The sequence below is a fragment of the Leucoraja erinacea genome, unplaced genomic scaffold (genome assembly GCF_028641065.1).
Source record: "Leucoraja erinacea ecotype New England unplaced genomic scaffold, Leri_hhj_1 Leri_612S, whole genome shotgun sequence".
NCBI classification, from domain to species: domain Eukaryota; kingdom Metazoa; phylum Chordata; class Chondrichthyes; order Rajiformes; family Rajidae; genus Leucoraja; species Leucoraja erinaceus.
Genome location: NW_026576523.1, coordinates 57,715 through 82,793, shown reverse-complemented (window position 1 = coordinate 82,793; position 25,079 = coordinate 57,715). Strand labels below are relative to the sequence as shown.

Genomic DNA, 25,079 nt, shown 5'->3' with positions numbered 1-25,079 from the left:
AAGTCACTCGCACAAATAACAGAAATGCCGAGTACCGTGAGAACTCTTTGTCTATCCCCCGTTATATCGTGTGATATCGTGCTAGACCACGACCACTTCACTCTGGTTACATCTTGCGTCAAGTTGCCCCGTGAGAAAGGCCTATAACTTATATTAGTGTTAAGACGTATGCGCCCAAGACAATTATATTCTTTATTAAAGAATACAATAACTCCCAAGTTATAAAGTAGGATGATGTTCTGGAGCACATTCACTTCCCATACGTTCATTTTTCTTTTTAGGTCTTGGATAGTTTATTAGCTCAGTATGGTACAGTGGAAAGTTGCGAACAAGGTATGTAGCTACAAAATGTATTGTTTTTTAATAAAATAAAACATATAACAATACATCACATTAACAGGCCCTATGGCCCACAATGTCTGTGCCTAACATGAATTCAGGTTAAGCCAATCTCCTATGCCTGCATGTGATCCATATCCGTCCATTCACTGCATATCCCTGTGTCTCCATCTTAAAGGCGACTATCATATCTGCTTCCATCAGCACTGCTAGGAAATGTCTTAAGTGTAGACCTGACTGTGTCTACTCTATCTGCACCCCTCATAATTTTATATACTTGTACCAGATCTTCCCTCAAGCTCCAACATTCCAGATAAAACAATACAAATTTTCCAACCTCCTCACAACCATTAAAGTCACCTATTCATGTATTCCAGAAATGTTGCCTGATCTGCTGAGTTTTTCCGGCCCTTTATATTTTTTCTATGTAAAACCGACATCTGCCTTTTCCTGTCTTTCTAGTTTATGCCATCTAATTTTGGTGAGCCTCTTCTGCAAACCTCTGCATCCTTCCTGTATGGACTATCAGAACTGCACCATGAGTCCTATTAAGCTGCAACATGCATTCCTGAATCTTGTACTCCATGCCCTAACTAATAAAAGCAAGCTTCCATATGCCATCTTTACTACTCTATCTCCCACTTTAAAAGAGCTATGGACTAGGACCCCGAGATTCCTTTGTACATCAATGCTGCGGAGGGTCTTGCCATTAACTGTCTACTTGCATTGGACACTCTCACAAAATGCGACACCTCAGTTTGCTCGGATTAAACCACATCTGCCATTTCTCCACCCATTTCTGAGCTGATCTATATCCCACTGTCTACTTTGACAGCTCTCTTCACCAATTTTGGTGTTGAGTGCAAACCTACTAACCCACTCATCGTTCGTCCAAGTAGTTTATATCGTAAACGAGTTGCAGCACAGATCCCTGTGGAACTCCACAACACAAGGATGCGTATTTCCAGCCACAATAACACCCTTCCTCCAAAACCCTCTGTCTTCTGAGTAAGCCAGTTCTAACTCAAACTACCAGGTTCACTGAGGATCAACTGCATCTTAATCTTTTGGATCAGCTGACCATGAGGCACTTTATCAAATGCTATGTAGAAAAATATCCACTGACCCCCCCCCCCCCCCTTTATTAATCCCTTTGTCAATTCCTCAAAAAAAACTTGATCAAGTTAGTAAAACAACCTGCTGTGGATAAAGCCATGCAAGCTGTCCCTAATGCGCACATTCTTTTCCAAATGTCAGTAAATCCTATCCCAAAGAATCCTCTCCAATAGTTTACCTGGCACAGACATGAGGCTCCCCATGTGTAATTTCTTGGATTATCTCTACCTCCTCTCTTAAATTATAGTTTTTTTATTCTGCAGTGAACACTGAGACAGAGACTGCAGTAGTGAATGTTACATATTCTACCAAGGAAAATGCCAGACAGTGAGTATTACATCTGATTACAGAAATGTGACATTTTGCTCAAACTCATTGTGGCAGTAGATTAAATAATCTTAATCTAACTACAGTACTGTAACGTTAACTCCTAATATGTATAAAGCACAGTGATGGTAACAAAATTAAAGTATTGCAAATCTGATTTTTAAAAATGTCAAGCAGATCGCACTGCAGTGGTGGAGAAAGAATCTGTACCACTGTTGCACTCCAATCTGCCTAATAATGAGTGAGCATCTATTCTACCTAAAGTCAAGTATGTGTAAGAAGGAACTGAAGATGCTGGTTAAAACCGAAGATAGACACAAAATGCTGGAGTAACTCAGCGGGACCGGCAGCATCTCTGGATAGAAAGAATGGGTGACGTTTCGGGTCAAGACCTTTCTTCAGACTAAGAAGGGACTCGACCCGAAACGTCACCCATTCCTTCCATCCAGAGATGCTGTCTGTCCCACTGAGTTACTCCAGCATTTAGTCTACCTTCGTACCTAAAGTCAATTTGGTAAATTCTCTCCGTCTCCAAGGCAACTGTACCCTCTTAAAAAATGTTTTTAAAGAGTTTAGAGGTACAGCATGGAAACTGGTCCATCGGCCCACACGGTCACAAGGAGAACATACAAACTCTGCCCAGAGAGCACCTGTAGTCAGGGTCGAACTCGGGTCTCTGGTACTGAAATTGGCAACTCCCTTGCTGTGCCACTGTGCTGCCCTTGTAGCAAGGCTTAATAATTTTTGTATTCTATCTCATGGTAATAAAGGCCAATATCCTTTTTGTGGCACAATTACCTATTATGACTATATGCTGAGTGTTTCTTAGATGAGAACACCATGGTTATTTTGGAACTCCAACATTTAATAAACGTATGATATAATTAATCTTCTAATTTTCCTATTTCAGAGGGTAGCCTGTTTTGTACCTCATCTATACTAATCTTGCTTACTAACTTAACCTGTTTTTATTTGTTTACAGACAATTCACTGACATTTAGAGAGTTAAGAGGGGATCTTATAGAAACATAAAAAAATTCTTAAGGGATTGGACAGGCTAGATGTAGGAAAAATGTTCCCAATGTTAGAGTCCAGAACCAGGGGTCACAGTTTAAGAATAAGGGGTAGGCCATTTAGTACTGAGATGAGGAAAAACATTTTCATCCAGAGAGTTGTGAATGTGTGGAATTCTCTGTCACAGAAGGCAATGGAGGCCAATTTGTTAGATGTTTTAAAGAGAGAGTTAGATGTAGCTCTTAGGGCTAACGGAATCAAGCGATATTGGGAGAAAGCAGGAATGGGGTACTGGTTTTGGATGATCAGCCGTGATCATATTGAATGTCTATTTTCTATTTTTGTTTGCAGACGTTTTGTTATTCTTGAAACTTTCAGACCTAATGTTTTGTACAATTGTACATTAGTACAATAAAATGTGGTTGTACACGAATTGCGTTTTAATATCTCTTTTGAAATCTTGTATTTAAGTTTCTTTAACACTTTTTCAGGTACTTAATCATTTGCATATATCTCAGCTTTGCTTCTCGAAACATGTTGTATCCAAAAAAAGTAGACTATTTCCTTCCAAAGTGCACATCCTCACACATAACCAACTTAAACTTTACTTTTTTGTGAGTTCATTATTAATTGTAATGTATTTCCTCTAATATTAAACATAAGTGCTACTTATTTCTGACTACCTTTGTATCTGTACGCCAATTCATGTACAACCACAGTTCCAGTTCTTAATCTCTCCTCTATCAGCAAAGCAATGGGAAACTAACCATGCTATCAGATGGGCAATTGGATAGCAAGCATATACCAAGGAAGTTGGTTTGAGGTTTGAGCGAAGTGATGGCCTTTAACATCTAAAAAGCATTAAACTGAATAAGGCATTTGAGTACTGATAAAAGTAAAACAATAACTGAGCAAGTCGGGGAGCATTTCTGGAGAATATGGATAGGTGATGTTTTGGGTCGGGACTCTTCAAGCTGATTATTTGCATCAAACAAGAGGACATGACTTCAGAATTAAGGGACAGAAGTTTAGGGGTAACATGAGGGGGAACATCTTTACTCAAAGAGTGGTAGCGGTGTGGAATGAGCTTCCAGTGGAAGTGGTGGTGGCAGGTTCGTTGGTATCATTTAAAAATAAATTGGATAGGCATATGGATGAGAAGGGAATGGAGGGTTATGGTATGAGTGGAGGCAGGTGGGACTAAGGGAAAAAAGTTGTTCGGCACGGACTTGTAGGGCCGAGATGGCCTGTTTCCGTGCTGTAATTGTTATATGGTTATTATTGATAGGAGAAAGATTGTTGGAGGAGAGCCCAGCTTTATTTTGACCTTTTTTTTTGGTCGATGTAGCTTTTGTCTCCAGTGTGGCTCAGGGAGCTGAGTGAATATTTCCAGCATTTAGTTTAGTTTTAGTTAGGCAGCAACTCTACCGCTGCGCCATCGTGACCGCCCATTTTATTTTAGAATATTAGCAGTTGCAGTATTTTGCTTTTTGTTTATTACTAAAACGTGTTTTTTTTAAATTAGCATGGATATCTAACGATTCAACATATTCATAATTTCTTTAATAGAGCAATAGAAAAACTTAACGGCTATATGTTGGAGAATTACTCGCTTAAAGTAACCTACATCCCTGATGAGATGGCTGCTCAACAAAGCTCACAGCAGCCACCCTCACAAACTCGGCGTGGTTTTGGACAACGAGGGCCACCTCGGCAAATGTCTCCCAGTGGTATGGTTAGGCCAAAACAGCAGCAGTCTGACGTTCCTTTGCGAATTGTAGTTCCAACTCAGTTTGTTGGTGCCATTATTGGGAAAGAAGGAGCCACGATCCGCAATATCACAAAACAAACACAATCAAAGTAAGTAATCAACTTTAAGTAAAGATTGTATATTTGCATATTGAGTTCCATTTAGCTAACTGATAATACTGGGGCCTGTTTTGTGAAAATGTAAGATGAGATTATTTGTGGAGTCCTAACCAAATGAAAATGTAAGGATGTTGACACTTTCATTTTTCAACTTTGTTTCTCAAATATTTTGGCAGTGAAGTCATTGGGGAAAACAATTGAAAATGCATTGTCATATCTTTGTATGTTATCCAGTCAAATCATACCATGTGACAACAATCAAACCATACACGAGTACAACAGATAGTGAAAAGTGAAAAATAAACAGTGCAAAATAGTGTCTTAGCTACATAGAAAAATGTGGTTAAAAGGAGTAGATAGGAGTAGAAAAGACTGATTTTACCACCTTTGAGCAAAACTACCACAACTTAGTACAATGTTTATGTAGTGACTCGTATTCCCATCTGACATTAACATTTGGAGGGGGCTCAATGGCAAATAAAACAACAAAATGGCATGTACCTTTTTGGTCCCATGCTGGATGTGCAGGGCAAATTCTTTATACAGAGTAGAGACTGGGAAATGCTGCTAGCGGTGATGTTGCAGGAGATGCAAACGACAGAGGCATTTAAGAGGCTTTTGGATAGGCACATGGAAGTGGGAGGAAATGGATCATGTGCGTACTGATTTGGCAACCCGAGTTGCACACAATACTCCGAATACGGTTTAACCAAAATATTGCACAACTATAAACTGTAAATAGTAGTTCAGCCCTACTAATATAAATACTCGGTTTCTGTTTTTAGGATTGATATTCATCGTAAAGACAATGCAGGTGCTGCTGAGAAACCAATAAGTATTCACTCAACACCCGAGGGATGTACAGCTGCTTGCAAGATGATTATGGAAATCATGCAGAAAGAAGCTCAGGATACAAAATTGTGCGTGCATTGAGTAACTTTTCTCATTCTGATCCTTAATAATGTAAACAATTTAAGTTTTGCAAAGCAGGCAGGTTTTTTTAATTTTTAAATTGGTGCATGATTGTCCTTTCACTTGGAAGTATTTAAATTGGGTTTTCTTGCATGAGAAGCATGGCACACTATAATACTTTGAAATTCATGTGTCCAAGATTAATACTTAAATCCCACTGCCACCAATATACAATTGACCCTTAAATTGTTAACCCCTCAGGCAAATTATCGCAACTATCCTGTTGGGAGTCGGTCAAGTCAGCGCCGATTGGTGAATCTTCCAGTCAGTATTAACCGAATAATATACTCGCTAAAGAGAGCGTGTTTAATTGATAACAAATGTACCATCAACTGAACAATGAAATTATTTCTCGCAGCAGCTTGAGAGCCCCGGAAACGTTATGCACATAGATAATATGATTTAAAAAGTTCCATAAACTAGTAATAGTAATACTAGGGAGTCATGACAGTGCAAAAACTGAAGTCTGCAGGGCATTGCCAGATTTGCCCAAAAAGACAGAGACAGCTATGATACACTGATGGTTTGGATTGAGTAGCTTTATTCTGGGGACTGTGAGAACCATGTGCAGTTTTAATCCCTGTTCGTTAAGTTAAACCAATCAGCATATTCAAAAATTACGTGGGTATAAATCTCATTTTTACACCATTGCAGCACAGAAGAAATACCAACGAAATACCTATCCAATTTATTTTTAAATGATACCAACGAACCTGCCTCCACCACTTCCACTGGAAGCTCATTCCACACCGCTACCACTCTTTGAGTAAAGAAGTTCCCCCTCATGTTACCCATATAACCATATAACAATTTACAGCACGGAAACAGGCCATCTCGACCCTTCTAGTCCGTGCCGAACACATATTCTCCCCTAGTCCCATATACCTGCGCTCAGACCATAACCTTCCATTCCTTTCCTTTCCCTACCCCTAAACTTCTGTCCCTTAATTCTGAAGTCATGTCCTCTTGTTTGATGCAAATAATCAGCTTGAAGAGTCCCGACCCAAAACATCACCTATCCATATTCTCCAGAAATGCTCCCCGACTTGCTCAGTTATTGTTTTACTTTTATCAGTACTCAAATTGAGTACAGAAAGAAGCTCAGGATACAAAATTGTGCGTGCATTGAGTAACTTTTCTCATTCTGATCCTTAATAATGTAAACAATTTAAGTTTTGCAAAGCAGGCAGGTTTTTTTAATTTTTAAATTGGTGCATGATTGTCCCTACACTTGGAAGTATTTAAATTGGGTTTTCTTGCATGAAAAGCATGGCACACTATAATACTTTGCAATTCATGTGTCCAAGATTAATACTTAAATCCCACTGCCACCAATATACAATTGACCCTTAAATTGTTAACCCCTCAGGCAAATTATCGCAACTATCCTGTTGGGAGTCGGTCAAGTCAGCGCTGATTGGTGAATCTTCCAGTCAGTATTAACCGAATAATATACTCGCTAAAGAGAGCGTGTTTAATTGATAACAAATGTACCATCAACTGAACAATGAAATTATTTCTCGCAGCAGCTTGAGAGCCCCGGAAACGTTATGCACATAGATAATATGATTTAAAAAGTTCCATAAACTAATAATAGTAATACTAGGGAGTCATGACAGTGCAAAAACTGAAGTCTGCAGGGCATTGCCAGATTTGCCCAAAAAGACAGAGACAGCTATGATACACTGATGGTTTGGATTGAGTAGCTTTATTCTGGGGACTGTGAGAACCATGTGCAGTTTTAATCCCTGTTCGTTAAGTTAAACCAATCAGCACATTCAAAAATTACGTGGGAATAAATCTCATTTTTACACCATTGCAGCACAGAAGAAATACCGTTAAAAATTTTAGCGCACAATAATTTTGTTGGACGGCTCATTGGAAAAGAAGGAAGGAACCTTAAAAAAATCGAGCAAGACACGGACACAAAAATAACAATTTCCCCGTAAGTTTGTCAGACTGCATTTCAATATTTAATCCAGTAATTTAATTATCTTTTTACAATACATAAATTGTAATTTTGTTGGTTCTGTAGCTTGCAGGACTTGACGCTTTACAACCCAGAGAGGACCATTACAATAAAAAACAGTATTGAAGCATGTTCCAAAGCTGAAGAAGAAATAATGAAGAAAATTAGGGAATCTTACGATAATGATATGACTGCAATGAATGTAAGTATAACAAAGTGTTTCTTCAGAGGAACAGGAAAGTTGCCTCAATGTAATATTCCCAATCCAGGCTCGGACATTTGATAGAGTATATTGTCTGAGAGAGAGACTGCAAGGATTATCTGATACTCCATATTAAGAGCATTGATTTGCCGTTAAAATGAATTCTGTAATAACGTGCCACCGGTAGCAGTGACAATCGAACACTGCGAGTTTAATGTTTCACGAGTTCACAATTTAATTAATCCTCCTCTATGGGGGGGGGTGTGGATCTTTGTGGGATGGATAGATGGAGGGGTTGAGAAGGCAATCGTTGTGAAATGGATAGATTGAGGCAGGGGAATTAGTGCGTGTTGGTTGGAGTAGGTAAAATTGAGAGGGGAGAGCACGGTGGATGTCAGAGGAGTGAAATGGGGGTATCAGTACGGGATGGACGGGGGGGGGGGTTCAGTACAGGATGGATGGGGCAGATCAGTACAGAATTAATGGGGGTATCAGTGGAGCGAAGGAAATAGGCAACGTTTCGGGTTGAGACCCTTCTACAGATTCCCCCCCCCATTCGTCTTGAATGGGAGGATCAGTACAGGATGGATGGAAGGTTCAGTACAGGATGAATGTGGGGGGGGGGGGGGGTGGGTCAGTACAGTGTGGATCGGATGGTCTGTGCAGGATGAATGGGCGGATCACTGCAAGATAAATGGGAGGATTACTACCGGATGAATGGGAGATCACTACAGGATGAATGGGGATCAGTATAGGATGGATGGGAGATCAGTGCGGGATGACTGAGGATCAGTACGGGATGAATGGGGAGATCACTACAGGATGAATGAGGGGATCAATGCAGGATGAATGAGGGGACCAATACAGGATGAATGGGAAGGATCAGTAAAAGATGAATGGGGAGATCACTACAGGATGGATGGGGGGGATCGGTGCAGGGTAAATGGAGGGTGGGTCAGTACTGGATGAATGGGGGGTTCAGTACAGGATGGATGTAAGAGCAGTGCACGATGAATGGGAAAGGGGGGTCAGTACAGGATGAATTGGGGGGACCAGTGTAGGATGGATGTGGAGGTGGCAGGAGAATCAATGCGAGATGGATAGGGTGATCAGCGCAGGATGAATAGATTGGGGGTGGGGGTGGGTAGATGGGGAGGGGAGCACAGGGGATGTCAGTGAGGACTGAATAGAGGGCGGAATGGGGATCAGTACGGGATGGAGAGGAGGGGTCTCAGGATTAGGGTGGTGGAGGGGGGCGTACGAGAGAGAGAGTGAGAGAGAGGGAGGAGGTGGGGAGAAAGGAAGGTCAGCGCTCATCGGACACGGACGGCTTCATCGCCCCGCTGCCTTGGCCGTCCCTGTCCACCGCCAAGTGCCGCCACCAAAGGGGTAGGCAGTTGGGACCTCCGCCAGCCAACAGGAAGGTGCGGGACCGAGCGGTGCAGGTGCCTCAGATGGCGAAAGGGGGCCTCCCCCTCCCTCCCTCCCAGCCTCGGCGTGCGGAAGGGTTTGTTTTGAAAGCGGATATGGCGGAGTGGCAAGCAGCGGCCGCTATCAGGGTGGGCGGGGTATGGGAGGAGGAGGAGGAGCAGCAGTGCGGGGCAAGCCATTCGCTCCGACCCTCCGTCAACCTGCACCTAATATCTTTGCCCCGCACTACAGCCGACACGAGACGTCACATTCCTTTTCTCCAGAGATGCTGCCTGACCCGCTGAGTTACTCCAGTTTTTTGTGTCTATCTTCGGTATAAACCAGTATCTGCCGCGCCAAAATGACTCGGCATTTAGGTTGCCCAGCGGCACTTTGGGTGGTCATTGGCACCCGGGCAACCGCTAATTTCGAACCCTGTATCATCCAGGCCTGATTTGAGTAGTACAATGAGGAAATTGGTAGATAATCAAATGCAAAAGCAAGGCATTCTTGAATATTATACGTTCCAGCTTGAAAGACAAACAGTTGATATCCAACATGACTTGCGGAACGGGTGGTAGGTTGAAAGCGCGCAGGAGGTCTCGTTACCCACTAATGTATATCCCAACGTGCATAAATTCTTCAATCCTATCAAGGTCTTCTATGACAAATGCCAAAGTGCCCATCTGATGAAAGCCAAGATGGAGGCGTCATTACCAGCACTTCTGGGGTCTTGCATTTTTAATTTAAAAGATGGCTATCAGAATAAAATAATAATAAAACAAAATCCTCAATCATGAGTTCTCAATGTGTTGGCTCATGGGCATGAAATTGATAAACAATCATTGTAAAAAGTTACATTCTGGAGCCATGAAACATTTTAACAACATTCTAATGATGGTATGTACTTATTATTGATGTGTGCCGTGGGGGAAAAAAGGCATTTTGGGGGCATGCCAAATAATTTACCATTTTAAAGTTAATTTTGGACAGTTGAATCTTTGGGCAATCACTTTTTGTATTAATGCAGTCTATCTTATTATCTAGCTTCAAGCACATTTAATTCCTGGTCTAAACCTGAAAGCCCTAGGCTTGTTTCCTCCGTCTTCACCTGTACTGCCACCACCTTCTGTGCCTCCTGCTGCTTATCCTCCATTTGGGGTAAGTGCACCCAGTAATGACAAATGTTTTGTATCATGAGGGTGTTTCTTGGTTAATTCTTGAAATTTTAATTAAAGTGAAAATTTGTGACTGCCAGTGATTTATGCCCTTTCAATTTTGCCTTTTGTGATGATAATGCTGGTGCTCTTCATATCGGTTAATGACGTTTTACAGAGTTACTGAGAGTTTAATGCTTTTGTTCAGTTGTTCTGCTGCTGATAATGGTTTAAACATTCTTCACGTTGACTTCTCTGCACTGGACTAGTTTTGAAGAGGAATGCTGACATGGGTATAAATAATCTTTGATTACATTTTTGCGTGATGGCATTGACTTATTTGTCCAAATCTGTTTCAGTGCCATAAGGATTTGTGATTGAGACAGTTTTATGAATTGTTGTTAATATCCCAAATCTTTTCTCTTGAGTGGAAAACATGAATTTGTGGCGGTGCTTTAAAAATATATTTAGTCCTGTTATCTGAAATATTTTTAAAAGGTGGACAAGCGAGGGCATTGAGAACCCACAATCCTGCTTTGACTGCACGGATTGGAATGTGTTCAGGGAAGCAACCAAAGCCTCGATGAGTATCTGTATCATATGTCAGCTTTTGTGAGGACAGTGCATTCCAACTAAGACCCGGACATGGTTCAACAACAACACTGCAGAACACAGACAGCTCCGAGGAGGCCTACAGGAGCGGGGCTGCAGACCTCTACAAGCAGGCCAAGTACAAGCTGAGAAGAGGAATCAGAGCTGCCAAGGAAAGGTACTCTGAGAAGTTGAGGTCTCTGAGAACTCTCAGCTAGTGACTCTTCTTCAGTTTGGAAGGGCTTGCAAAAAATTACCAGCTACAAGAGGAAAGCCCCCAGCTCTTTGTACAATCGTCAGCTGACCAACGACCTGAATGAGTTTTACTGCAGGTTTTGAAAATCAGAAACTTAGCCCTGGTAACCCAACCAACAGCCAGACCCCAGTTTACAAGGAATGGACCCGGCACCCTCTCCTTCCCATTCACCACTTAAGGCAAGACTCCAGTACGAAAAGACTGGACCATTTCCCACCCCAACCAACACTTCACACCCACTCACAGCCTGACCTCAGTCTGCAAAGACTGGGCCCTTCTACACCCACCCCCCTCCAATCACCACTTCACAGCCAATCACCCACACCCTCTGTGCTGCACAACATCACTTATCCAATATCAACAATAAATATAGAGGAGGTGGAGAGGCTTTTCAGAAGAGCCGGAAATCTCCAGGACCTGACAATGTTTCCCCCGCTACTCTTAAGCTCTGTGCCAAACAGCTGGCACCGGTCTATACAGACATTTTTAACCAGTCCCTGCGAATATGTACTGTCCCTGCCTGCTTCAAAGTCTCCACTATTGTCCCTGTACCCAAAAAGGCAAGGATTACGTCTTAATGACTACAGGCTAGTCGCACTGACCTCTGTAGTCATGAAAACACTCGAAAGGCTTGTGCTAGCCAAGCTAAAAAATATCACAAACTCCCTGCTGGACCGTCTGCAGTTTGCATATCGGGCCAATAGATCTGTGGATGATGCAGTCAACCTGGGCCTGCACTTCATCCTACAGCACCTAGACCGCCGGGGGACCTATGCGAGGATGCTGTTTGTTGATTTTAGCTCTGCATTTAACACCATTGTACCAGAGCTACACTCCAAACTTTCCAAGTTGACTGTGCCTGAACCCATCTGTTGGTGGATCACCAGCATATGAGGCTGAGAAAGCACATCTCGGACCCGCAAACCCTCAGCATAGGAACACATCAAGGCTGCGTACTCTCCCATCTCCTCTACTCTCACTACAACAATAACTGCACCTCCACTGACTCCTCTGTCAAGCTTCTCAAGTTTGCAGACGACACAACCCTGATTGGACTGATCCAGGATGGGTGGGAATCTGCCTACAGACAGGAAGTGTCACAGCTGGCGTCCTGGTGCCATCGCAACAACCTGGAGCTCAATGCTCTTAAGACAGTGGAATTGATTGTAGACTTTAGGAGAGCTCCCCCTCCCCTCACCCCACTGACCATCAACAACACCACAGTCACATCTGTGGAGTCTTTTAAGTTCCTGGGAACCATCATCTCCAAGGACCTTAAGTGAGGGGGCTACCATCGACTCCACAGTCATAAAGGCACAACCGAGGATGTACTTCCTGCGGCAGCTGAGGAAGCACAATCTGCCACAGGCAATGATGGTCCAATTCTACATGGCCATCATAGAGTCTGTTCTCACCTTTTCCATCATGGTCTGGTTTGGCTCGGCCACCAAGCACAACACCTGGAGGCTGCAGCGAATCGTTCGATCAGCAGAGAAGGTTATTTGCTGCAATCTTCCTTCCATTGATGAACTGTACACTGTAAGGGCCAGGAAGTGAGTGGACAAGATCATCTCTGACCCCTCTCACCCTGGCCACAAACTCTTTGAATGACCGATGGTCCCTCTGGAAGGCTACTCTGGACTGTCAAAGCTGCCACAGCCAGACATAAAAACAGTTTATATCCACGAGTAGTTGCTCTACTCAACAGCCAAAAATCTGTAGCCTGCCTTTGATCTGGTATTTTGTTGGTTCACATGCTTGATCAGTGGTGTTTTATCATTAATGTTTTATTATTATTAATGTTTAGTGTTTTCTGAGTCATTTGTAACTGTCACTGTATGTCATGTTGTTACTTGTGGGTGGAGCACCAAGGCAAATTCCTTGTATGTGAATACTTGGCCAATAAACTTATTTACTTAGATGAGATGGTCATTCTAACAATGTTCCTTTTTTAAAACAATAGTTTGGATAGGAAAATTAAATGTGCTTCTCTTAAGCAATGTAAGAAACATGGGCATTGCAGCCCAGTACACAATATGATGGTGGGAGACCACCATCATATCTGCTTCCATCACCACCCCTGGCAGTGGGTTCCAGGCACCTACCTCACTCTCTGTTGTAAAAACAACTTGCCCCGTGCATATCGTTTAAACATTATGCCTCTGACCTTACAGACATGTCCTCTAGTCTTTGACATTTCCACTCGGGGGGGGGGGGGGGGGGGGAGGGGGGTAGGTTCACACTGTCTACCCTCATTATTTTATATGCAGACACTCCTTGACCTGTGTAATAGGTTTCTTGTGTAAACTTACACTCACGTAAGCAATTCTTTCAGCTCACAGACTCCACCTCTGAGCCCTCCGCCTCTGCGGTTTCTGAGTTGCATAACATCTGACTTGCACAAGGGTCTGTGGGACGTAACCCTCAAGTACGTACGGGAGTGTCTACCTCCACCTGGTCTCCACTTGACACCCGATGCTCCATCGAAAACAATCTAAATTTATCCAAACTCGTATAGCTAATACCCTCTGATCCAGGCTGCATTGTAATAGACATCTTCTGCACTGTGTCAAGAGCCTGCACATCCCCGCTCAGTGAAAAACAGTTTTGGAATGGTTTTCAAAATAAGAAAGTGACTAGTAAAGAAAGCTGGATAGTATTCCAAAGGAACTGTGTATCCTAGAATAAGATAACTTTGAAGGACACTTTGAAATGCTGGAGTAACAGCAGGTTAGGCAACATCTCTGGAGAACATGGATAGGTGATGTTTCAGGTTGAGACCTTTCATACCAGCCTGAAGAGTCTCAACCTGAAAACTCACCAATCCATGTTCCCTCGGGATGCTGCCTGACCCGTTGAGTTATTCCAGCACTTTGTGGCCTTGTGTAATAACCAACATCTGTAGTTCTTTGTTTCTACTGAAGCTTTTACATGGTTTTGAAAACCAAGTTTTGTGTTAATGGAGGAAGTGATAGCAGGGAAGGTAAATTGCATATGATGACAAGTGGAGTTAGTTCTTCTAGACGGAATTGTGTGCCAATATTTTATTTGTATAAAAATTGCTTATGAATCTTAAGCTATATCAGTCAACCATTACTGCAATTATATAATGCCTTTGTATTATTTGCAGCAACAGGCAGAATCTGAAACCGTTCATGTCTTCATCCCTGCCCTGGCTGTAGGTGCAATTATTGGCAAGAAAGGGCAACATATCAAGCAACTTTCCCGCTATGCAGCAGCGTCCATTAAGGTAATTGTTAAATTGTGTTCAAATTTGCTGTAACAGTGCTGTGTACGATATTCTCAAAGCAAATTGCAATCATTTGGGAAATGTAGATCTAAAATGCTGCAGTGGCATACAAAACAGATATGTAGTTTTTATTTAATTAATTGTATTTGACCATGTGCAAGTATGATTTGTTATGACTCTTGACTTTAATTTTTTTAATCATTGTGATCATTCATCTTTATTGAGAAAAATAAAATATCAATATTTACTAACTTTGAATTTGGTTACTTAAGTGCTGGGTTGAATCATCCCTTGTGTATCCAGAAGCTAGCTCACCATTTGTCAGTTAGGTCTTCAAACCAAACACCAATCTTTGGAACTTCTTCCCTAAGGACTTTCCCTGTCATCGGCATCACTTTTTAAGATTGTCCTAATAATATTTTATTGCAAGATAATTGTTAGTGAAACAACTTTGCATTTTTTTTTGTAGTGAAGGTAAATTCAGATTGTCGGGTAAATTGGATGAATGTGCTTCATGTAAACAACTTTTCCCTTGATTTACAGTAGGCATGGAGATGTAGCTATGATTAGATAATGTTTAGTTAGCCAATCAATAGATGATATGGTTAGTTCAGGAATCAGAATTAAACACATTTGATCAAATTAAATTCCAGATACTAAATAGTGTTTAGTTGCAGGGGAGCTGTATATGTTTCTGGTAAAATGGTTAAAATCAATGCCATTGACTGTACCAACCAGAATAAGTTTGGGACACTTCTCTTTCTGGACAGTTTACTTTGTCATAATTAGGTGCATTACCTTATCTGCACCATTAACTCTGGAATCTGTCAGGATTTATCTTAGCACATATTTCTTGGCCATATGCTTGCCCTTAATATTATCATCTGAAAACGCAGCTATGCTTTGAATTGCACACTGATAGCTCACCATCTTTGACTCCACTTAATTTTAAATTGTCTTGCCCTTAATTGACATCCTGTACTGAATGAACAAAATGTCCTCTGACTTGATATTAACAGAATCACTATTTCCACCTTTGTAAAACACTCCACTGCCCTCGACTCCAGTCAGTGCTGCTAATGCTACCATCCATTTACTACTAAGCTCGACTATCCCAAGGTGCACGACATTCTGAAGTTTGAAGAAGGGTTCCGAACCAAAACGTCACCTGTCCTCTTTTCGCCGGAGATTTTTGGCCCCCTGAGTTACTCCAGCACTTTGCATCTTTGACATTCATGCTATTTATGTTGCAACCTAAAGCAAGTCCATCCCGCTGCTTACTTCTTTCCTTGATGATTTACATTGGCTCTTGACTAAACAGTTTATATTAAAAAAAATAAATAAATAAAAAATAAAAAATAAATCCTTATTGTCAAGTTCCTCACAGGGCATCACTGTTCACCATCCTTTGCAATCTTTTCCAGCTCTATAATCCTCAGACATCCATGCAGTTCCCTTTGTTGGCCAGTGTCTTTGAATTTAATGGTTGTCATGCCTCAGCGTCCCAGAACCTAAACTCTGAAACCACGTCAACTCTTTCCACAGTTCAGCATGTTCCTCAGCCTCTCTTTGACCAGGTCTTTGTGAATTACATAAAGGTCTTTTGTGGATTGATGTGTACTTTGATATCATTTCTGTGAAGCAAATTGGATTTTGTTTGTTGTAGAAACTATAAAACTACAAGTAGTCCATTCTTCTTAATTTAAAGGCTTTAGTGTTATTCATTAATGTTATTTCTATTGCAGATTGCTCCTGCTGAAGGTCCAGATGCTAAACAACGGATGGTGATTATCACAGGGCAGCCAGAAGCTCAATTTAAGGTTAATTTTCAGAAATTCAGATTGTACGGAAACTGCGTAAATTGACTGTTCTGGGCATAGGACTCCTGAACTGCAGTAATCCTAAGCTGTAACATCTAGCAATATATCTTAATGCATAAACTCAATAATATAAAAATAGTAATATTCATTCGAAAATCAGAATATCCCTAGTGATCCCCAGAGGGGGATCTTCTTTACTCAGAGAGTGGTAGCTGTGTGGAATGAGCTTCCAGTGAAGGTGGTGGAGGCAGGTTCGTTTTTATCATTTAAAAATAAATTGGACAGTTATATGGACGGGAAGGGAATGGAGGGTTATGGTCTGAGCACAGGTATATGGGACTAGGGGAGATTATGTGTTCGGCACGGACTAGAAAGGTCGAGATGGCCTGTTTCCGTGCTGTAATTGTTATATGTTATATGGTTATTATATGATTGGAAAAAATGTTATCACTTGCTTATAGATTAGGCTTTCAGTTATGCTTTTGGAATGAGTTGGTAATAACTGTTGCCTCTTATGCAACCTGCTGAGCATTTAACTGTTGTAATGACCCCAGTTTTTCAGTCATTCTGCAGTGCTCAAATGAGCTGTGGCAATAAGTAGCATTAATTCAGCAGGCTTGAACTCGCCGCTTATTTTAACGTTATATTTAATGTTATATTAAATCGCTGTTCAACATTTCCCCCAGTGCCAGCTAGACATGACTTGATATATTTAGCATCTTTCATTGATGCTGAATTTTCCTTGAAATCAGTACATTATTGTATAGGTTGGTGATGCTGCTGCAAATAATATTTTCAACAATTTCAAGGTTCTATCAAATTCGGAATACGGGCTAAAGTTCTGATCGATGTGCTAAATATTCTCTGGTCATTTTGATGATGGAATTGGGGACTGATTAAAATGCCAACTGCTTCGAATCTGAGCATTGCAGTAACAAACAAAGGTCAGTCTGTGAATGGGAAGTAACACAATATGGTTTGTTTTACAGGCTCAAGGAAGGATCTATAGTAAACTGAAAGAAGAGAACTTCTTTGGACCCAAAGAAGAAGTGAAATTAGAGACCCATATCAAAGTGCCATCCCATGCTGCTGGTAGAGTTATTGGGAAAGGAGGCAAAACGGTGAGTGAGTACATACTAGGGTATCATGTAAATGGATGTGGACTATGAAGCAAATTAACTATATCTGATCTTTATTTTTTTTAAATCTTTTTATTGTTTTTCCCCCCCAAATCAACAAAAATAAAACATAAAAAACAGAGCAAAAAGAATAATGATAAACATAACAATAGTATTGATACATAGGGATCAGGATTACATTAATAACAGGTATAACCTAATATGAGACCAGTGTCAAATATGTTGTGTGAAAGTGTTTATTGAACACTTTCATACAACATAAACTATATCTGATCTTTGACAAATGAAAATTTAATGTACCCACTCAGTCTGCACATTAAAAGGGTTTCGACCCAAAATGTCACCCATCCCTTCTTTCCAGAGATGCTGCCTGACCCACTGAGTTACCCCAGCATTTTGTGTCTATCTTTGTATGAAATAAAAGTTGTGTTGCGTTATACCCAGTTTTGTATTATCAGCAAATATTCTTCTTCTTGCGTTTGAGGCAGCAGAAGTTATGTAACGCCCTCCAGGCGCTGTAGCCAGTTCAATGTGCTGTTGCCGAGAGCCGTGAGGTCTACCCCTCCACCCCTGTTTGCTGGTCTACTCCACACATGCAGGCTGCTGACAAATGCAGCCCCCAGCATTGCATGTTGGTGTTGAACCCTGTATGGACCTGGTTCAGGGCGACCCACTCTTTGCGGGGCAGGTCTGAGCCGGGTGGGTCTGTGGTGTTCGGTGCAACAGTGAATTGAGGAGGTCATGAAGTCTGTTCCCAGCTGGTTCTCCATGCTCTTAGTGTGTTGAAACTGGAGCCACAGAGGGTCGCTGCGTGACTGGAGAAGGGATGACGAGATGACAGGCGTTGAGGTCCCCGTTGCTGTGAGTCCTGGGCGAGGTGGTGCAAAGGATGTTTGGCATCCGATGGGGCCTTGCACACCATCCTATGAGTGAAGTACTCTCTGCGAAGTTTGGCGGGTGCGATACCTGTGAGCACCGGCAGAAGATCCGTATGAGTAGGGTGTAGGCAGCCGGTGATGATACGCATGGTGTCGTTGAGGATGGCGTCTAGCTTGCTAGTATGAGGGCTGCGACACCGTGCTGGGGCAGCGTACTCAGCGGCGCTGTACACGAGTACAAGAGCATTGGTTCGGAGAATAGATGTCCTGGCGCCCCATGATGATCCAGCCAAGCAACGCAGGAGGTTGGTCCACTGCATTCGCACAGGAGTTGGTCAAACGTGGAGGATGTGCTCTAGGCGGATATGGAACTTGTTGCGGGCTTCTTTAAGACCTGGAGACTAAAACTGAGTGTGGCAAAAACCACCACAACGGCCTTTCACCTGAACAGCAAGGAAGCTCAACGCCAGCTAACCGTCACCCTGAATGGGTCACCCCTACTCTTTAACCCATTTCCTACATACCTCGGGGCGAAACAGATCAGCAGCTGACCTACAAGCAACACCTTGAAGCAAATATTGAAAATATGCCTTCAGCTTGTCATATTCAGCTGTTTTATAAATGTGTTCAATATTTTTTGATTTTTATTGAGCCTATTTGTATAGACCCTAATGTATTTGCAGTCACACTGGCCATTTGTAGCTGCATGATGGCTAATGTTCTGTCACCACAATGCAGAGTCGTTCACGGGCAACAATGCAACCACAAGCAGCAAAATCTAAATTCTTTTCTGCAGACATGACTCCATCAAAGCATTCTGACAGTCTGTCTCAATGTCCCTGGTTGTCAGACATTTGAAATTTATGCAGTACATAAAAGTTGGGTAAAATTATTTAACTTGTGTAAATGTTAACATTTAAAATGCATAACAGATGTGCTGGGTGAGGTTGGTGTATCTGGTCCCTCTGTCCAGTAACTTAACAGAACCCATGGATGTGTTGGTGAGTCCAGGGATACCAGTGCATTGTGTACTTCAGCAATGGAGTGTGTCGACACGTGGACTGCAATTAAGCTGGTGCGTCCACGTCGAACAACCATTGATTGTCAGCACACTCAAGTGTAGTCTTTGCCTTAAACTTTATCTGATATTTTTTTGCAAACGTTCTAGCTTTTGGCTTCTGCTAATGGTAAGCGAGTTGGTTTATGGTTCCTTGGGTTAGTTCCACTTGCTAAATTGGGAATTGCACATGTTCATTTTTTGTTTCTGCTTAATTTTATGTTTGGAAACTTCTTCCCCTCCCAAATTTATTTTGATCCCCGAGTGCAATTAGTTATGTCCTCCCCCCCCCCCCCCCCCCCCCCCCCCCAACCCTCGGATTTGCTAGTTTGTCAGGTATATAAACTTTGTTTCATTTCTGCAATACATCTCAATTGTCTCTTATTTTACATTTTCTCTTGCCTCAATTTAAAATGAGACATTGAATTGACATCTTTGGCTCTTCAGTATTATTTGTACATTCACCTTTGGCATAGCTTAATAGTCTAATTACAACCTTGCTTTAATATTGATTTTGATATTTCTGCATACAGAAAACATAGTTTTTGTATACTTTAATATCTGCATATTTTTTCCAACTTGGTTTCTTTCATACCATTCCTAAACCCTCATCTCTTTCCATATTTAAATCTTTGTTTATTTGCATATTTTCCATTAGATGTAATCCTCACTATATCCATGGCCAATTTGTTGGTTATATTGTGTAGGAATTAACTTCAGGTGCTAGTTTAAACTGAAGGGTAGACACAAAAAACTGGAGTAACTCAACGGGACAGGCAGCATTGTTGCCTATCCTGCTGAGTTACTCCAGCGTTTTGTGTCTATTGTTGGTTATATTATTTTTCTGGAACCTGGAGCAGTCTCATTTAAATGTTGCTATGCTATCGTTCCACCTTTGTTGTTATTTTTCCTCGCAGGTTACACTCCTTGGTTCTATTGTTCTGTTGCTTTCTCCAGCCCACCTCAATCAACTTCACCACTTCAAAAAAAAAAAACACCTTTTGTCCTTGCATTGTCTGCAAATGCTCAATTTTAAACATTTTATATTATAGTTGACAATTCCTTAGATGTTCTTCCTTTTGATTTTTATTTCTCTAATCTCCTCTAGTTCATAACACATTACAAGACCTAACAATTATTATTTATTGATTTTCTTCAGTGTGAAATTCTTAAGGACACATACACACTTTAAAATCTTCATCAAATTAATTAATTTCAAATTTGTTTATTAATAGTGGGATTGGTTATCATTGATTCAATCTTGCATGCAGTTGTCTTCACAATGTCTTTTCCAGTATCTAATGGTCTTCTGTAAATGAGTAATTGCATCACCAATCTTGTTTTGTCCTTTTCAAAGGCGTGCAGTTCCTGTTTGATGTTTATCATCGCCTTTGTCCATATCCTAAAAGTAGACTACATGGATTGCCTTGGATCACTCGAATGTTGATTTCGCTTTGAGTCTTGTGTTATTTGTCAGGTGCATCTAAGTTATTTATACACATGAATTGCTCAGCGTTGTGGGGAAGAGCACAGTTTAAATCAAAATTGTCAAGACTGGCTGATCCACTTCATGAGTTTAAATGTATTCTCCTTTAAAAAGAACTGGAATTTTATATCTCCAAATTCAGCACAACATGGAAATTTTAAAATGAGTGATACGTATTCTTTGTTTCTGAAAGGTAAATGAGCTTCAGAACCTAACAAGTGCAGAAGTGGTGGTCCCCCGGGATCAATTGCCAGATGAAAACGATCAAGTTATTGTGAAAATAACTGGTCACTTCTTTGCAAGTCAGGTAGGATTTTAATGTCATAATTTATTTCTCTTTACTTTCATGTTTCTATACATGGTATTGGTAAAGGATGTACCTTTAAACATGTTGTGGTAGATGTCTCTTCTAGAACAGTGGCATTTATATTCAACTTATCTGGCAGAATATTTATTTGATTCAGTATAACTAACTATTTTTCCAAACATTTGAGCTCAATTTGTGATGATGGAGGTTTGGAAATAAAAGATATCCATTTTAAAATTACAACTTAAGGTTGTGATTAATTCTTAAAAAATCGAGCGACAAAATTGATTCCAAATTAATGACTACATATTTGAGAAATTCTGGCTTTTCACCTTTGTAGGTGACGAGCATAAACATGTCATAGCTTTTCTGAAAATAAAACTTTGTCTTGATTGCAGCCTGGTTTCTTAGTGTAGGAAGGAACTGCAGATGCTGGTTTAAACTGAAGATAGACACAAAAAACTGGAGTAACTCAGCGGGACAGGCAGCATGTCTGGAGAAAAGGAAAGGGTGACGTTTCAGGTGAGTCTGAAGAAGGGTCTCAACCCAAAATGTCACCCATTCCTTCTCTTCAGACATACTGCCTGTCCCGCGGAGTTACTCCAGCTTTTTGAGTCTGTCTGGTTTCTTAGTTACGTAGATTGCTCTTGGCTACATAACCTCCTACAATGGCTTCACTACAAACCCCCCCACAAAGGGGCAGTACAGTGGTGCAGCATTGGAGTTGCTGCCTCACAATGCCAGAGACCTGGGTTTGATCCTGACCACGGAGTTTGTACATTCTCCTTGTAACCCCATGGGTTTTCTCTGGGTGCTCCATTTCCTCCCACACTCAACACGTACAAGTTTGTGGGTGAGAGGGGAGGGAACCCCACAGTGACAATGACGCTGTCTGGAGAGGTTGCTGCAACATGAACCATAACAACAGCTGTGCAAACTGGATTGTGCAATGGGCAGAGAAGCTAGTTTTACTAGTTGAAGGGGGAATCGGCAGCTGGGGAGGCCATGCAAGCCGGAAGGGATCGCTAAGTCCATCCGCTATGACCAATATCCATTATAAAAGGGTCTGTTTCTCTAAGACCTGGTATTACCATGATGAAGCAAATTAACTCGCTCTAGGTTGTAAGATTCAAAACCTTGCAAAATTAAGATATGTTTAAAAAACATTTCATTTGAGCTTCATAACAATGAATCTTGGTTTATGGGTATGATTATGCTGAAAATCTTGTTGATAATTATGAGTACAAGAACCAGATTAATTTTTGAGCATTTTGAATTTGGAGATCACCGTAGATTTTGTATTTTTTACCATAGCATTTTAATTTTATCCATGCTATTGGGAGGGAGAAAATTTGAAGTGTGCATAATATTATATAAATATAGACTTGCCACATTGCTCAGACAGTTACTGACATCATCTTGCCTTGCAGCTTGCTCAGCGAAAAATTCAAGAAATTCTGTCCCAAGTAAAAAGGCAGCAGCAGAAAATTGTGCAGAGTGGACAGCCCCAACAGCGAAGAAAGTGAAAGGTTCAGGATCTCCAATCGACCACATAGACAGATGCCAGACCAAAGAGAGAGACTGTGTAATCACAGCCAGTTAAATCTGTTGCTGATAAAGAAGCATATGTTATACCTTCCCCAGTCCCTTTGATCAAGGACCAGGCAACATGAATTCTGTCTTTGTGTGAATGTATTCTCTAGGCGTTCAAGAAGAAACCTTGTGAAACCCAGCTTTAAATAAGGCCATTTCACTTCCCTTCTTTTGTTCTAATTTCAAAACTTTATATTGCCTTGTTAGCTTTCCCAAAATGTTCGAATCTGTTGGGTTTAATGAAGCTTTCTCTTATTTTCACCAGTTACAAAAAGGCATTGCTCTTATAGTTCAAATTGTTATAAAATCCTGGAATTTTTGTGGGGAGGGGTTAGAGGAATTGGCAAGATTAAGGCATCTGTCCCACTATTTGAAATTGCTTTTTTTTAAATTGGATTCTTTTACAAAGATTACTAGAACACTGCCATTAGAACCCAAGGGAAGTGTTGAATGGTGTTGGCCAGGGCATGAATTGATTATGCATTTTACTAAACTACCTCAGGCATTTAGTACCTCAATTGTTCCTTTTTTTTCTGCTTATTTTGTATACTTTATAAAAGTAATAGTCAAGCATTTATTTTTTTAATAAAAAGTAAAATTTGATCAGCTGAAAGCCAGGAGCACCACAGAAAACAGGCGTAGATGTGTTGCTTCTAGCTGCTGGCTAATGGGAGTATTCGATAAATGATATTCGCCTCAGTTTTCCTGAGGTCCACAACACCATCATTTGATCAAAATTCTGTGAATGTTTGAGACGCCGCATAATGCCAATATATACTAATAGCAGCAATGCCATTTTATTTCTTTTAAGATAGGATGAAACTGCTTATTTCCTATTTTTGATTGATGGTACTTTTGGGAACAAAACAAGGAAGTGATGGCAAGAGGCTGGGGTTGGGGAAAGAGGCTGCAAAGTGGATTAGCTTTTAGTATAACTGGGTAATTTTAAATGCATGGACCTTTGGTGCCTTTGACCATCACTGCATCTTGATGCATAATAACAATCTACTTGGACTTGGCCATTCTGTTCAAAGAGCAAGCTTCATCTTCAGTTAATGGTAGAGCTATTGGATCTGCCTGGGTACACTTTGGCTAGCTTAGCTAGAGTGCACTCTGAATTTTATTGAACCACACATTTAAATCACCGTACTGGGGAGAAAAAAGTTAAGCGTTTGATCATTCTGAAGTTAAAGAATAGTTTACATATGCAGCTGCTGTAGTGGACTACATACACTAAGCCATGGAGAAGGCTGTTAGTTTCAACTCTTTCCTGCGCTTAAGTAAAATGCAGCAGGGTTTATGCACATTCGATAAATGACCAGTATAGCAATAATATGTTAAAGCCAGATTGAAAGCCAGAAAGTTCCTTGCTCACCCTCCCAGCATATATATATGGTCTGAACCGAATAAGCTAAAATAATTTGTGGTAATGTTGAAATGCTCCAGTCAGTTTCCTGAGTGAACCCAATTTCCATCTACCTCAGTGCTTTAAATGAAGGCAGTGCATATTAGGTACATAAACACTGCTGTGTGTGTGGTCTGAGCAGAGCCATGCTATTACCTCTGAACTTTGTGATTTATTTGTTTTGTGCATGAGATGATCGAAATCATCATGCTGCACTGAATTGGAGGGGCACAACTTGGCAAAACCATTTACTTCATCAATTTTTGATCTACCTCTTAAGATACATTTGAATTAGAGACATTTCTGCATAGGATAGGTTGATTGTTCCCAAAGATCATTTTTTTTGTACAGATTAGACAATTTAAAAAATGGTCTGGAGTGTGTTTTTTGCCTACATATATTCATTACTAATGAAAAATTCTCAAAGCTTATGTTGTAGCTTTAGCAAAATGGATTAATTCTCATTCTTTTGGCAGAGTGACTTCTCCATGTAGAGTTAGCAAGTGTTTTTCTTACATAAAATTACTGATTTACAGGTTGTTTAATAGCTTAAAAGAATTGACGTGAGGCTGAAATGTCAGAGCCCACTGGTGTTTTTCTTGCAAGTAACGTTTGATGAATTGATTTTCCATGGTTTTGGTTTAATTGCTGCATTCACAATGCCTGATCTGCTGCTGTTGTGTCATTAATTCTCTGGACTATATCGTGGGATTGTTACTAGGATAGATCACTTTAATTTTCACTTTCAAATGACACTTGGTAATTTTGAAATAACTGCATTTAGTTGATGGTAGTTCTGTAAGTGGAAGTGATACCAGCAAAAAAAATTAATTTGGCTCACTTTTCACTCATCTGAATACTGTGCCCCCAATGCAGCCCCACTTGTCAAATGCCTCTATGTAATAAAAGAACTTAACTCCTA

General features: G+C 40.9%; 1 protein-coding gene across 1 annotated transcript; it reads left to right on the top strand.

Annotated features, from left to right (window-relative positions):
- The first annotated feature begins 260 nt into the window (after positions 1-260).
- Positions 261-25,079, top strand: LOC129694305 (insulin-like growth factor 2 mRNA-binding protein 3). The gene is made up of 12 exons (XM_055631012.1): positions 261-333; positions 1,719-1,782; positions 4,366-4,656; positions 5,451-5,585; positions 7,460-7,582; positions 7,673-7,808; positions 10,266-10,379; positions 14,353-14,472; positions 16,218-16,292; positions 17,282-17,413; positions 21,046-21,159; positions 22,590-25,079. The coding sequence occupies exons 3-12, from the start codon at positions 4,391-4,393 to the stop codon at positions 22,683-22,685; spliced, it is 1,311 nt and encodes a 436-aa protein (XP_055486987.1). The 5' UTR covers positions 261-333; positions 1,719-1,782; positions 4,366-4,390; the 3' UTR covers positions 22,686-25,079.

What these genes read in the sequence shown, in the direction of transcription:
- LOC129694305 (XM_055631012.1), top strand. Translation starts at nt 4,391, where the DNA reads ATGTTGGAGAATTACTCGCTTAAAGTAACCTACATCCCTGATGAGATG. An exon ending in CTGCTTATCCTCCATTTGGG is followed by an intron (nt 10,380 to 14,352) that starts GTAAGTGCACCC and finishes TATTATTTGCAG; the next exon opens with CAACAGGCAGAATCTGAAAC. An exon ending in GTCACTTCTTTGCAAGTCAG is followed by an intron (nt 21,160 to 22,589) that starts GTAGGATTTTAA and finishes CTTGCCTTGCAG; the next exon opens with CTTGCTCAGCGAAAAATTCA.